Raw genomic sequence first — 13,426 nt, 5'->3', positions numbered from 1 at the left:
CACTTTCTCACTCTCAATCTCTCCCTCTCTTTCTATATCCAAATAGTTTTTCTCACTCTCTATCTCTCTATATATATCAGAGTTGCTCTAGGAAATTTAATTAACCGGAGGACTTATCAAATATGAAGTATTAGCTCTCTCTCTCTCTCTTTCTTTCTTTCTCTCTCTCTCAAGAGAGATAATAGCTTGGCTATAAGAGTACTGTTTTCTTTCAACTTCAAACACTGCAAGGGTTTTAATTCCTTTGAATGGGTCTTACTTCTCTTCAAGTTTGCATGGATTCATCTGATTGGTTACAGGTATATATTTATATATATACATGAATAGTTTGTCTTGCTTTTCCATTATCGTCATCATCATCTTCATCGTCGTCAACAATATATATCCAGTTCGTTTATGCATATGTTATAATAATTTGTTTCCAGGGAAAAAAAAAAAAAAAAAGAAGAAAAGAAAGGAAAAAGAAAATTTATAGTAATTGTTTGGTTCAGTAGTAATGTGATTGCCTTAAGTTAACAAAAACAGAAATAGAATTCTATATGTATTTTTTAAATTACTAAATATGGAAGGTTTATCTAGTTTCTCTCGGGCTGTGTGTAATAAATAAATAAAAGAAAAAGATTATCCTTCCTGCTCTGGCTTTTCCAGCAGCATTTTCAGACATTCTGAAAACTGATACGGTAAAGAATCTAAAAACTCTTGCCATTATTTTGATTTGATGGATATCTAGCTTTTTAAAATTTTTTTGGTAATTAATGGATATCTAGCTACGCCAACTAGTATCAACCATATATACATATATACATTTACATAGTTTTAATTTTATTAAAAAACAAATGAAAGGTATACTACTAGATCAATCTCATACCAAAATTTTCTGAACAAATCTTTAGGGAACGATGCACGAGGAATCTGGATTGGATTCATCATCACCATCAGGAGACATGCTCACATGCTCAAGACCATTGATAGAAAGGAGGCTAAGACCACCACACGACCAAGCACTCAAATGTCCCAGATGCGATTCGACGCACACAAAATTCTGCTACTACAACAATTACAGTCTCTCTCAGCCAAGGTACTTCTGCAAGACCTGCAGGAGGTACTGGACCAAAGGAGGTACGCTGAGGAACATCCCAGTTGGTGGTGGTTGCAGAAAGAACAAGAAAGTTGTTTCCAAGAAACCAAACGACCAGTCGGCAAATTCTCCTTCCATCATCAACCAAAACAGTATCATCAACAACATTCCTGGTTCTTCTTCTTCTACTACTTCGAACCCAACAGATCTCCAGCTTTCTTTTCCTGATCAGGTTCATTTTTCCCATCTGGGTAATCTTCTTGGACCAGGGCTTGGTAACCCTGCTAGCTTCATGGAGGCCAACAACAAGCCTATTGAATTCATGGAGAGTAAGTTGGAAGCCATTGTTGGGAATTCAAGGAACTATGATTTTATGGGTAGTGGTCATGGTGATCATTGGAATATTGGTCATCAACATCATCACCAACATCATGGATTGGAACAGAATAATAATTTTCATGGTTTTTGTTCTCCATTTGGGATGTCTATGGATGCTAATAATGGAAGTTTCATGGATACATGTGAAAAGATTATGCTACCTTATGATCAAGCGGCCGCTGATCAGCATGATAAAAGATTAATGTTACCATATAATCAACATCATGAGGATCAAAATGCAGTGGATGTGAAACCGAATACAAAGCTCTTGTCCCTTGATTGGCAACAAGACCAAGGCTGTTCCGATGCAGGAAAGGAGTCGTTTGGTTATCTTAATGGTTTAACCTCATGGACCAACGTCATGAACAATTATGGACCATCCACAACAAACCCATTAGTCTAAATTTACTAATCCGTTAAGTGCTTACTTTTTCTTTTTCTTTTTCTTGGATTAAACGGTTCATGATCAATCTATGCTTCTTCTTCCTTTTTTTCCCTTTTTTTTTTTTTTTTTTTTTTCCCCCCTCTCTAATTCTCTATGTGTGAAGGTGGTCTTTATGGACTATATTGACATATATAACAAAAGGGTATGTGTGTGAATCGAAAGGGCTGGATAGTCAAAAGATGACTGCGTTTCATGCAAAATGCTGCTTTGCTACCGCAATATTTAATTTTTTGGTTTTTTAGGGGGGCTTATTTTTCTTCTAAAATGGTGTCTTGTGGCTGTACAAGACATTCAAAGTTTAGTAGGATTTTGTTGTAATATCGAGGAGGATATGGTAGACATATTTTTAGTATAATATGCAAATGTGTTATTTGGTACTTATTTGTCTTAATATATGTGCCGCTTTGTCTGTTTAGTATTTGGTTGGTGAGTGATTAAGTTATTATTAGATATATAAAAAGGGGTTTTAACGTACTTTTTCTTTTTCTGTCTTTGTAAAAAGCCTTGAGAATTGGAAGAGAGTACAAAGACAAACACATACACACACACACACACACACACATACACACACACACACACACACATATATATATATATATATATATAAAAGAAGAGCTGCTCTCAAGGCAGGGTTTCAGTGAAAGCAAATTAAAGTTTTCTTGTTTGAAGCGTGTCCTCTTCATGTGAATCTGTTTTACTTTAATTGGCCCCTCCGATGATTTAACGGTTATGTTTGTTTTATTATGTATGGAATTTGGATAAAAATGGAGAGAAGGGCAAAGAAGAAAATAAATTAAGAGGGTGTTAGTTTGTTTAGTATTGTTTGTGCTTGAATCAGGATTATCAGTGTTAGTTTGTGTAGTATTGTTTGTGCTTGTATCAGGATGACTTAAAATTAATATGAACCAATTTTGGGCCCTAATATATACAAAAACAAAACAGTAAATATGAACAAAATATTAAGAATAAATATTTTTCTGGGTATTCTGATGTATTTACCAATCAATATTCCTTTTGATGAACTAATTAAACGAAAACTTATAGCAATTTCAAGAGTTCTCTTAAAATAATCATTAAATGGCCTTCAAGTTCACCAAAGGGAGCTTCACAGTTATTCGAGTTCATACATTAAAGTTCATTGGCATGCAGTGACAAATCAACTTCTATAAATCTATATTTTCTTCATTTTTAACTCTTTTTTTTTTGGCAGATAATTATTCAAAATATAAAGTGTTCATCTGTATTTTCTAGTTTTTAAGATATATAGTGAAATTGCTATCCACAGGTCTATAAAAGAGATTATTGAAAAAAGCAAAAAAAAAAAAAAATAATAATAATAATAAAAAAATAAAAATAAAAAACCATATCTGTGCTGAATTCTAATTAATCAACAGTTATTTTATTGCAAAGGTAAATGTTTTTTTCTTTTTGGGTGAAAATGAAGTGCAAAATATTTCTAAGTCATGAAAATTGAAATCTTCCAAAAGAGCAAATACTAAAACATTGGAACCAATTTTGTAAATTCACCTTTTCACCCATATTGCAATTCCAATTTTTGCACAAATACCCCCGTAGAGTTGCAAATTAACCTTCTCATGCTAATTGAAATTTCGAAAAGAAACGCATATGAACGAAAGAATGAATTAATGTGTGTCTCCGTACACTACCTAATGGAACCCAAGAATAGGACATTCTAGGGTTCAGCCCAGTAAAAATGGATCAGTTTAGATCTGGGCCTAATATCAAAAATTATTTGGATCAGACAATAACCGACCCGAATTAATACCACTTTCTCTGTAATTTTCTGCAAAACGAACACGCCAATTGGGTGAGAGCCTTCCACTGCTGGAGTCGCAACTCTTCTCCTCGAGCCTCCTCGTGAGCTTTCTCGGCTCTTCCCTGCGATTCTTGTCGCGACATTCACTGATTTACCCCGTTTCTTCTTCTGGGTTTCAGGTAAACTTTTATTTGAGTTTGGGATTTTTTTGGGTTTTAAGGGTGCTGGTAGTTGTTTTTGTTAATGGGTTATTGATTAAGCTTGTTGATATATATATATATATATATATATATATATATATATATATATATATATATTTTTTTTTTTTTCATTCTATGATTAAGGTTTTAATTTGTGATAATTATGGTTGTTGTTTTGTTTGTAACGTGATTTTGCTGTACTCTTTGGTTACCTTTTTCTTTGCAATTATTATTATTATTCTTTTTTTCTGGATTTTTATACTTGATATTATGGTAGCTAGGACAAGTTTATTGGTAGACTGCATTTGGTGAAGATTTTGAAGTGGAAGATAAGAAAGAGGACTTTGAAAAATGAATGATTTTTCTGCTGCTAAGTTAATTTTGATTATGTTAATGTATGAAAATATAAAACAAAATTTCTTTATCACTAAGTTTTTGATAAACAAATTACTAAAACAAGTTTAAGCTCTATTCTTTTTAATCATTTTCTTCTAAAACGAATAATGGGATTTGATAAAATGGATATTCATTAAGAATTATGGGTATTGATAATGTGTGAATTCGTTTTCTAAGTTGTGCAAAGATTAAGAGCTCTGATCCAGTAAATCTTAACCCTTTCATTTTTTTTTTTTTAATTGATTCTCATTCCACCTAAAGTTATGAGCATCTTCTTTCAAACTGGCCATAGCCATGGTTCATTTTTTGTTTGTTTACATTTCTTAGGGATTATTTTTCCTTCTAGTTAATTTTGTTGATCGATGTTTGTCTCACAAACTATTGGTGTGAATGCCCTGTTGAAAAACCAATGCCATGCTGTGTTTAAATGGAGAATTTTTAGATTAAAATGTTTTAACATCTGAAATTTTGATCTGTATTACTGCATTTTGTATTTGACGTTCCAATATGCCAAGTTCTTGATGACCAAGAACCGATACTGTTTGTAATGAGTTCTTTTGGGGATGCGATCTTGGCAATTGAGATGTAGAGGATAATTGGATTCAAACTAGTTTTGCATCTGTGCTAGGATTTCTGTTTCATTTATCAAATGCTATATTGAAGCTGTAAGGTAGATGTGGGACCCATTGGTCTCAATGATAAGCTTCTGATCTATGTTTTATCACTCGATATGTTTTATCACTCTCTTGTGGTTGGGATAATTCTTCTATATATTGTGGCACACTTTGCAATCATTGTAGCCTCTTTGAGGTGACATAGTTTAATTACGTATTTGATATATTTGTTTTAAATTTTCCAGATAACGGAGTCCATAGTCCATGCAGTTTGAGTTGTAGTAAATAATAGTCACATGCTGCAACTGCTTTGTTTAAAGGCAGATAACAACGTTTCTAGCAGTCTATATCTTCACTGATACACAAAACGATGAGGATTATTGCACTTGCCAGATCTTTTCGAATCCATTCTACCCTCCCTAAAATAACCGGGCCCTTGCAACTTCGTGCATTCCAGCCTGATTTTGTCCCCAGGGATCCCAATGCCAAGCTAAAAAGGTACAAATATCCTCCATTCTATGATCCATATGGCCCTAGACCCCCACCCTCGGATAAAATTATTCAGCTTGCTGAGCGAATTGTAGCACTGTCCCCTGAAGAACGTTGTCAAATTGGTCCTGCTCTCTCACACAAGCTAAAGCATCCAAAACTGCAGCCAGTATCCGTAGAAGGCATGGACTTGGGAACACAAGGGGGGCCAGCTGCTGGTTCAAAGGCTGAAGAGAAGAAAGCAGAGAAGACAGCCTTTGATGTGAAGTTGGAGAAGTTTGACACTGCTGCAAAAATCAAGGTGATTAAAGAAGTAAGGGCTTTTACCAATCTGGGACTGAAGGAAGCTAAAGAGCTGGTTGAGAAGGCACCTGTTTTGCTTAAACAAGGAATTACCAAAGAAGAAGCAAATGACATGATAGAGAAGATAAAGGCTGCTGGCGGAGTTGCAATTATGGAGTAAAAATTTTTCGGCAATGGTTTTATATCCTTGGTTTTGTTGTAGCTGGTTTTATGGTATCAGGAAAATCTCAAATTTCAAATTATGAAAATTTTGTAATGTGGCTGGTTGGTGGATGTTCATTTTTCATGGCGAAAAGATAGAAGGAATTAATTATATTTTGAGCTTTCATGGTTGCAAAGTCGTCAATAATACTCTTTCATTCATATGGACAGATATTTTCTGCTTTAGTTTATTGGGTTCTAAGGTGGATCCTAAATCTGCAAAATGGTTCGGTCTTTACTTACAATTGATAGCAAATTGAAATGCCCCAGCATTCCATGAATTATGCATTTGAATTAAGACACCCCCCCCCAGAAAATAAAAAAAAATAAAAAAAAAATTCCTCCAAATACAATGTTTATTGGTTTTTCTGTCAAGTCTTATTTGAGCATAGGAAAGCCAAAATGTGAGGCAGTAAAATTTCTTGTTTCTCTTTTCTGAGAAAGGCAGGAGTTAATATCTGACAAATCTATTTTGTATTTTTTCTCTTTTTTGCCTAATTTGCATTATTATCTGGCTAAAGCTATGATTCAATGGTGGAGGACGAAGAATCAGTGATTCAGCGGATGAGTGAAACGAAAGCAATTAAGAAAATTGTGAATCCTTGAGCAAAGAAGGAGAGATGAATTCTGAATCCATTGTCTCCTAATATGGTGCACTGAAAGTGACAAGTCATTTTTGCTGCCAGGCGTGACAATGAAATATCATATTTGCACTATTCTCTCAAGAATGCTCTTTCTCCTGGCCAAAAAAAAAAACAAAAAAAAACAAAAAAAAAAAAAAACAAAAAAACAAAAAAGAAAAAAGAAAGGGTCTTATGTCCATAAGTCTCGGTGATAACAGGGCATATACACACTAAGACTTCTGCCAAAGATCGTTAACACGGTTCATCAATAACACATATTAAAAGTTAAATAATAATAATAATAATAATAATAATAAATGTTTTAAGTTAATTGAATGTCTTTTCTGCTACCGTTAGGGAGAAAAAAATGTTATGCATTGCAAGTGACTCCTTTCATCCGTATGCATTCTAAAGAGTAAAACTAAAAATGATTTTTTTGAGTAACAAATTATAAGTGAGATCATTACAGTAAAATACAATAATGCTATTAGCTGCGGCCATAAAATTTTGTTGGTCCATTTTGAAATGTGGAGATTGATACGTTTTAAAATTGTTGAATTCAATCCAATTCAATAAAAAATAATATTTGTTATTATTGGTTATGTAATATTAATGTGAATAATATGAATGTAATAACTCATATGTTATTTAGTAATTAAAATAGCCATTTCAAAAATTAAAAGATTCATTTGCACATATTAAATTTTTAATATAAAAAAATTTATGCATAATTAAATATACTGAATTAATATTTACCATCTTAATATGAAACATATTATCATCAACAATAATAGATAGTGAAAAGGATGATAAAGTACACGGTGGATTTGTAAGCAGTAAGTGCTAGTCTCTACGTAGAGTACCTTGAAAGGTAGCAGCTCTTTTTTCAGACAAGTGCTTTAAGTGCTTCATTTTCCAGGAAAAAAAAAAAGAAAAAGAAAAAGTACTTTTAAGTGCTTCATATTTTATTATTATTATTATTTTTTTTGGTAATGTGTCTTACGTGCTTTCTTTTTTATTTTTATACTTGTCTTTTGATGGTTAATCCTCTCAGCAAGCTCCTACCTCAGAAGCCCATCAAAACTTTAAAATATTGTTATTTTATCCGCTATTGAAAAGTAACCATTTTTTTTTTTTTTTTTAACTTTCCCCTCCAATATTATTCTTGCTCTTTGCCAAACATATGATATATGGCTAAAAAAAGAAAAACTTTTTTTGGCAAAATAGTAAAGTAAATTTAGGAAAACATAAAGTTGTCAAAATGAATAAACGAAACAGACAAGGCACAACCTAACTTTTGATTTTGATTTTTGATTTTTTTATTTTTATTGGAGATGCATGCATGCCATGTGTAAATGTTCATAGTGGTTTCTCTAGTAGGTGGTCAAGGAGAGATATGCCAATATCAACAATGGTCTTTAATATTTAATTACCATTTCACATTTTATAATTTAAAAAAAAAAAAAAATATATATATATATATATATTTAAAATTCCAAGTTCTGTCTACAACTTATCGTATACAATCTTTATTTGCATCGATTCTTCTTTTTAAATCATAAAAGCCAAACGCTAACTTTCAGCCAAAAAAAAAAAAAAAAAAAACCAAAAGCTATCATTTTCAAATATTTTTGAATAAATAGATAACTTTAGAATAACAGATAATAGCTTCCAAAATGAAAAATAAAATAGTAAATAAAATGCCAAAAAGTAGCTTTAAATATAGACGGGACAGCTCTCAGTCCCATGAGGAGTATATTTTGCATAATATTTATTTATTTTTATTTTTGAACGAATATTTAGCTTTTTTTATTCACCAATCACCACTCACTAAAAATATATACAGTATTACAGAAAAGTAAAGTCTTCCTTCCCACTATAAACTCTATTTGACTATGTGTCGTCTTAATTATTTTCTGCAAAATTTCTCTCTCTCTCTCTCTCTCTCGCACCAACTGTAGCTCATTAATAACAAAGAATCAAACCCCGGATTGCAGAGCAGCGTCAGATTCGCCCATGGAAAACCTTGTTTTATTTCTTCGGGTAATTTTTACTTTTTTTTTTCTTTTTCTTTTTTTTTTTCCGTGTTGATTTTTTTTTTTTTGGGGGTTATTTTCAACTTCAGTATCATTATTATTATTTTTTTATAATTTTTTTCTCGGGTTTAATTTGTTGATCTTTTGCTTTCGTGAAATGTTTAGTTTTTGGGTTTTTCAATGGCAGAGGAATGATAAAGCTGTGTGTTTATGTTTTTGTTTTTGTGTTTGTTCTTTTTTGATCAGCTTTGAAGTGACTGGTGAGAGTATGATATAGTCGAGAAAGTAAGTAGATTTTCAGGAACATTATCGACAATGGAGGACCCAAAAACCCCAGAAACCCTAGAAGCTCAAAACCCAGGTGATAAAACCCTAGAAGATGCTTCTGGGTCTCCTGGGTTGATAGAGACTGGTGGAAATTGCAATGGGTTAGCTTCTGTTTGCGGTATTCCTATAGAAGAAAATGGCAAAAGTGTTGTTGATAACGATAGTGCTGGTGGGGTTGGCAATGTGGACGTGCCCACTGAAACGGTTGAGGTTGAGAGTAGAACTGAAGGAATTAAAGGAGAAGTTTTGGCAAAGTCCCACATCAGAAAGTGTAGTGTGAGTGGGGCTGACATTGAGAGGGTTGATGGTTGTTTTGATAAGGAAAGTGAGGCTCACATGGACATTGATGAGTCACAATCATATAAGGAGAATAAGGATGAAGTGGGTTTGTTGGAGTCACAATCAGATGGGAACTTGGTAGGTTTGGGTGGGAATGAAAATGAGGATGTTGGAGTTGATAAGGTGGTTCAAGGTGAGGTAATGAATGAGGACAAGCCATTGGGGTTCGATGGAATTGACTCATCTGGGATTGATCCCGCTAAAAAGCCAGAAGTTTCTGCAAATGGTATATCGCTGTTTGTGGATTTTTGTGGCTCTCCAAGCAGCTTTTTAACCAATGATTTTGATGTAGAAAATGGTTCTCATTTGACTGCAAACAAGGGTAATTTAGAAGAAGAAGCAGAGGACGAAGAACTGGAAAAGCATGTTGCTAATCGAGACTTCAACTTTTCTGTGGGTGATATTGTATGGGTTAAAACCAAAAATCAGACATGGTGGCCGGGAAAAATTTATGATCCTATAGATGCGTCAAAGTATGATGCAAAGAGTGACCAGGATAACTGTCTACTTGTTGGGTATTTTGGGATCAGCCATGTTGCTTGGTGTAGTCCATCTCAGTTAAAGCCTTTTCATGAGAACTTTGAGCAGATGTCGGTTAAAAATAAGGCTAGAATCTTCGTTGGAGCTGTGGAGAAGGCTGTGGATGAGCTTGGTAGGCGTGTGAAGTTGGAAATGACTTGTTCTTGTTCTTTGAAAGACAATAAGTCATTGGCTGGTGATGCATCTACTGTTGAAGGAGTTCCAAGGCCCAAGCACAAACCTGGTGAACTCGGTGAATTTTCAGTCACTCATTTCGAATCAGCAAAGTTTCTTGCATATCTCAAAGATCTTGCTCAGGTTGTTTCTATGCCTTGCGTGCTTGATTTTGCTGTCATGCAGAATCGTTTATTGGCATTCTATCATTTCATAGGCCACAGCCAACTGCCTATGCATATGTTATTGGAAACAAATGATACTGATGATATTGCCGGTAACACGTCAATCACTAAAAGCAGTTTTAATGTTTGGGTTGGAGATGGTGATACAAGGCCAGCCAAAGAGAACTCCGAAAATGCATCATTATTGCAGAAGGAATTAAAGTTAGAGGATAAAGTTGTTCTGGAAGATAACAATGAGGATCCAGTCAAGGATTTAGGTTCTGATAAAGATGTTATTTTAAGGAACTGCAGAAACAATGCTGCTGAAGAAGTTTTAGTTTCATGTAAATCCAGGAAGAGAAAGTCAGAGAAGGATTCTGAAATTGAATATGACAGTTGTGAAGTTGAAGATCTTCAGACCAGCCTCCACAAATCTCCTACAACAGAAGAGAGGAGTGCTTCAAGTGTAGGAAATGCTGTTGATGGGAAACAGGGTACGGATGAAAAAGGATTTGAGTCGAGAGAAAGGAAGAAGAGCAGGTACTTGTCTTATCCCTACATAAACTTGGGGCATAAAAGCTCGCCGGGCGAAAGGGAAAACCTCCAGGCTACTGATGAAGGAGAGGATACAAATTTAGGTTCTGGCCAATTTAATGGGTCTTTTTCCAATTTAAAATGCAATGGTGAGAAGTTCTGGAAGAGGTGGTACAGGAGATTTAATGTTGGGAGTGATAAATCTGGAAAAGCAGAATTATTAAATGCATCTTCAGCCGAGTTACTTTGTAAACTTTGTTCTACGGCTGTTGATTGCCAATATCCTATTGAAAATAAAAAGTTTGATTCAGTTGGCTGGTTTTTTTCTAGATTCAGGATATCAGTGTATCATGATGAATCTGTTCATGAAACAAGTCATAATGGTCAGAATGAAGCTAGAGATACTGAAGCCTGTTTTTCTGGAAATAGTCCACTGGAGATTAAGAATCCTCTTATTGCCCCTAAATCTGAGTTGAAAAGAGCAAAGAAAAAGGCAAATTTGAAGAACTCAGATGGTGACCAGACTCCCAGCTCCTCTGCTGCTATTGGAAGAAATGCAACTGGTGCACGGGATGTGAATGTAAACTTTGATACATGTTTGGGGAAAGATAACCCAATGACGAGAAAGAGGGGCCGACCTAGTTTAGGGAAATTGAAGACTAAATCCCTTTCTGGGCTATCAGATGTCAATATAAGCATTGCAACTAGTGGCTTATTGGTAAAAGATGCTTTGGACAATGCCACTATCTTGTCCAATAGCAAAGGTAGGCGAAAGAAGAAGAAGACGGAGGAACGAGTGACTCAAGAGTGTTTGCAGGCCAAACAAACAGTTGCTTTACCAGACTTGAACGGAAACACTGCTACAATGAACCTTTTAGTTGATGAGCCACAGGTTATGGACCATATTGCTTCTGAAGGTAAATCAGAGCTACTGAAGAAAATGGATGAGGAATCTGCTTCGAAGCATTCAAATGCTAATGCTACTGCTAGCTTACTGGATGTGCATGGAAATAATGTTAAACCTGGTACATTAGTGGTGGATCTGCAGGTACCTAATGCTTCTTTGAATTCTAAATTTTCTGCAGGCCAACCAAATTTCAATGGAAGTAGTGCTAAGCCTGGATCATTAGTGAAAAATCCAATGCTTGATGTGCTTCCAAATGAAGTTAAGCCAGGGGAGAAAAAGAGAAGGAGAAGGAGAAAGGGAAAAGCTACATCAGAACATTTAGCCGCTGGTATTCCAGATTTGAATGGAACTGGTGCAGAATCCAACTCCTTTGGAAATGAACTTCAGGAGACTAATGGAATTGCACCTCCAATGAAACCTGAGCGGAAGAAGAGAAGGAGAAAAGGGAAAGATAGTTTGGGGTTTTCAAGCAATATCACAGCTGCTGGGAGACTGGACATAAACATAAATTATGATAGAAAGGAAGCAAACGGAGAGACTATAGGGACTGCTCTTCTCTTGACCTTTGCTCCAGGAGTTTCAATGCCTTCAAAAGAAGATTTGGCTTCGACATTTTGTAAGTTTGGACCCCTGAAGGAGTCAGAGACACAGTTGTTGAAAGAGCCTGGTCGAGCACAGATTGTATTCATGCAAGGTACCGATGCTGACGAAGCATTTCAAAGTTTAGAGAAAAGCAATCCCTTTGGGGCGAGCCTCATCAAGTACGAACTCCGTCATCTTTCAGCTTTGTCGAGGGCTTTAGAAGCTGGTCATAATTTATGCACATCTCTAGCTTCTCAACCAATGGATGAAACTGGGAACTCCATTAAACCTTCCGGAACAAGTCCTCAAACCGGCGAGGCGCCTCCACTTGACTTCATAAGGAAAAATCTTCAGATGATGACATCAATGCTGGAGAAGTCTGGGGATAATCTTTCTCCAGAGATGAGAGCCAAATTGGAGAGTGAAATTAAAGGCCTTCTGAAGAAGGTGAGCTTCATGACTGGTTTTTCCACTTGACCGTGGAGCTGTACTAAACATATAACTCCTTAGGCTAGAATGTCTGTCTTTGGGATCTCTCTTTTAAATATTATTAGCTGTTGGGTCATACCCTCTCCATCTTTCACTCTCAATATGCTTTTGTTAGAATTGAGACGTCATAGTCTAACCTATGGAACACAAACATTACCAGTTTGCTTTTTCTTTATTTATTTACTTTTCTTCTATTTTATTTTCGAAATTTTTGTTGTTATTATTAGTATTATTATTATTTATGGGAAATGCTTTAATTTGTTTCTGAAAGTGAAAGCTAGGAGAATGGGTATTATATTTCGACACAGGTTGGAATTTTCATCATGAGTTGTAAAAACATTGAACCCAAAGAGTCAAACAACAGGGAAAAAGGTAAAAAAGCGTTGCTATGGCTTTACCGGACAAGGTTAAATGAAGCAATCCTATTTAACCTTGTCTGCTAAAGCCACAACAACGCTTTCCTTTGTCATTTTTTTTTTTTCTCTTTTTTGGTTTTTGTGTTTTACGTTTAACCCTTTGACCTTGTGATTTGGATAAAATTAAGAGACAAAATTTCTTGCAGAAATGGGACCCAGAATAATTTATTAAAACTTCAATTTTTTTAATATAATTTCTAACACATATGACTGCGAATCAAGTTCTTTTTTTTTTTTTTTTTTTCTGTGGATATTTAATTATTTCTACAGATGTTTCCCCGTGATAATGCGAGTTTTGGATGTATCAGAAATTTGTTCAAATTTAGAAAACAATATTAACGTACCAAACTACCAGTAGTTTGTTTAAAAAAGGTACTATCAATAGTCTATCTTGTATTAATTTTGTGCCAACCGACTAAGCTAGAATGACATCAG

At 34.8% G+C, this 13,426-nt stretch overlaps 3 protein-coding genes across 3 annotated transcripts; all 3 read left to right on the top strand.

Annotated features, from left to right (window-relative positions):
- On the top strand, positions 1-2,316 carry LOC107418349 (dof zinc finger protein DOF5.6). The gene is made up of 2 exons (XM_016027034.4): positions 1-299; positions 894-2,316. Exons 1-2 carry the CDS (start codon positions 249-251, stop codon positions 1,857-1,859), a joined length of 1,017 nt encoding a protein of 338 aa, XP_015882520.1. The 5' UTR covers positions 1-248; the 3' UTR covers positions 1,860-2,316.
- A 1,380-nt stretch (positions 2,317-3,696) lies between these two features.
- On the top strand, positions 3,697-6,051 carry LOC107418348 (uncharacterized). The gene is made up of 2 exons (XM_016027033.4): positions 3,697-3,857; positions 5,134-6,051. Exon 2 carries the CDS (start codon positions 5,259-5,261, stop codon positions 5,838-5,840), a length of 582 nt encoding a protein of 193 aa, XP_015882519.1. The 5' UTR covers positions 3,697-3,857; positions 5,134-5,258; the 3' UTR covers positions 5,841-6,051.
- Positions 6,052-8,346: 2,295 nt separating this feature from the next.
- On the top strand, positions 8,347-12,783 carry LOC107418363 (PWWP domain-containing protein 3). The gene is made up of 2 exons (XM_016027046.4): positions 8,347-8,547; positions 8,787-12,783. Exon 2 carries the CDS (start codon positions 8,856-8,858, stop codon positions 12,561-12,563), a length of 3,708 nt encoding a protein of 1,235 aa, XP_015882532.2. The 5' UTR covers positions 8,347-8,547; positions 8,787-8,855; the 3' UTR covers positions 12,564-12,783.
- The last annotated feature ends 643 nt before the right edge of the window (positions 12,784-13,426 follow it).

Source organism: Ziziphus jujuba, chromosome 2 (assembly GCF_031755915.1).
Source record: "Ziziphus jujuba cultivar Dongzao chromosome 2, ASM3175591v1".
NCBI lineage: Eukaryota > Viridiplantae > Streptophyta > Magnoliopsida > Rosales > Rhamnaceae > Ziziphus > Ziziphus jujuba.
This window is presented reverse-complemented; position numbering and strand designations above follow the sequence as displayed.

What these genes read in the sequence shown, in the direction of transcription:
- LOC107418349 (XM_016027034.4), top strand. Translation starts at nt 249, where the DNA reads ATGGGTCTTACTTCTCTTCAAGTTTGCATGGATTCATCTGATTGGTTA. An exon ending in ATTCATCTGATTGGTTACAG is followed by an intron (nt 300 to 893) that starts GTATATATTTAT and finishes ACAAATCTTTAG; the next exon opens with GGAACGATGCACGAGGAATC.
- LOC107418348 (XM_016027033.4), top strand. Translation starts at nt 5,259, where the DNA reads ATGAGGATTATTGCACTTGCCAGATCTTTTCGAATCCATTCTACCCTC.
- LOC107418363 (XM_016027046.4), top strand. Translation starts at nt 8,856, where the DNA reads ATGGAGGACCCAAAAACCCCAGAAACCCTAGAAGCTCAAAACCCAGGT.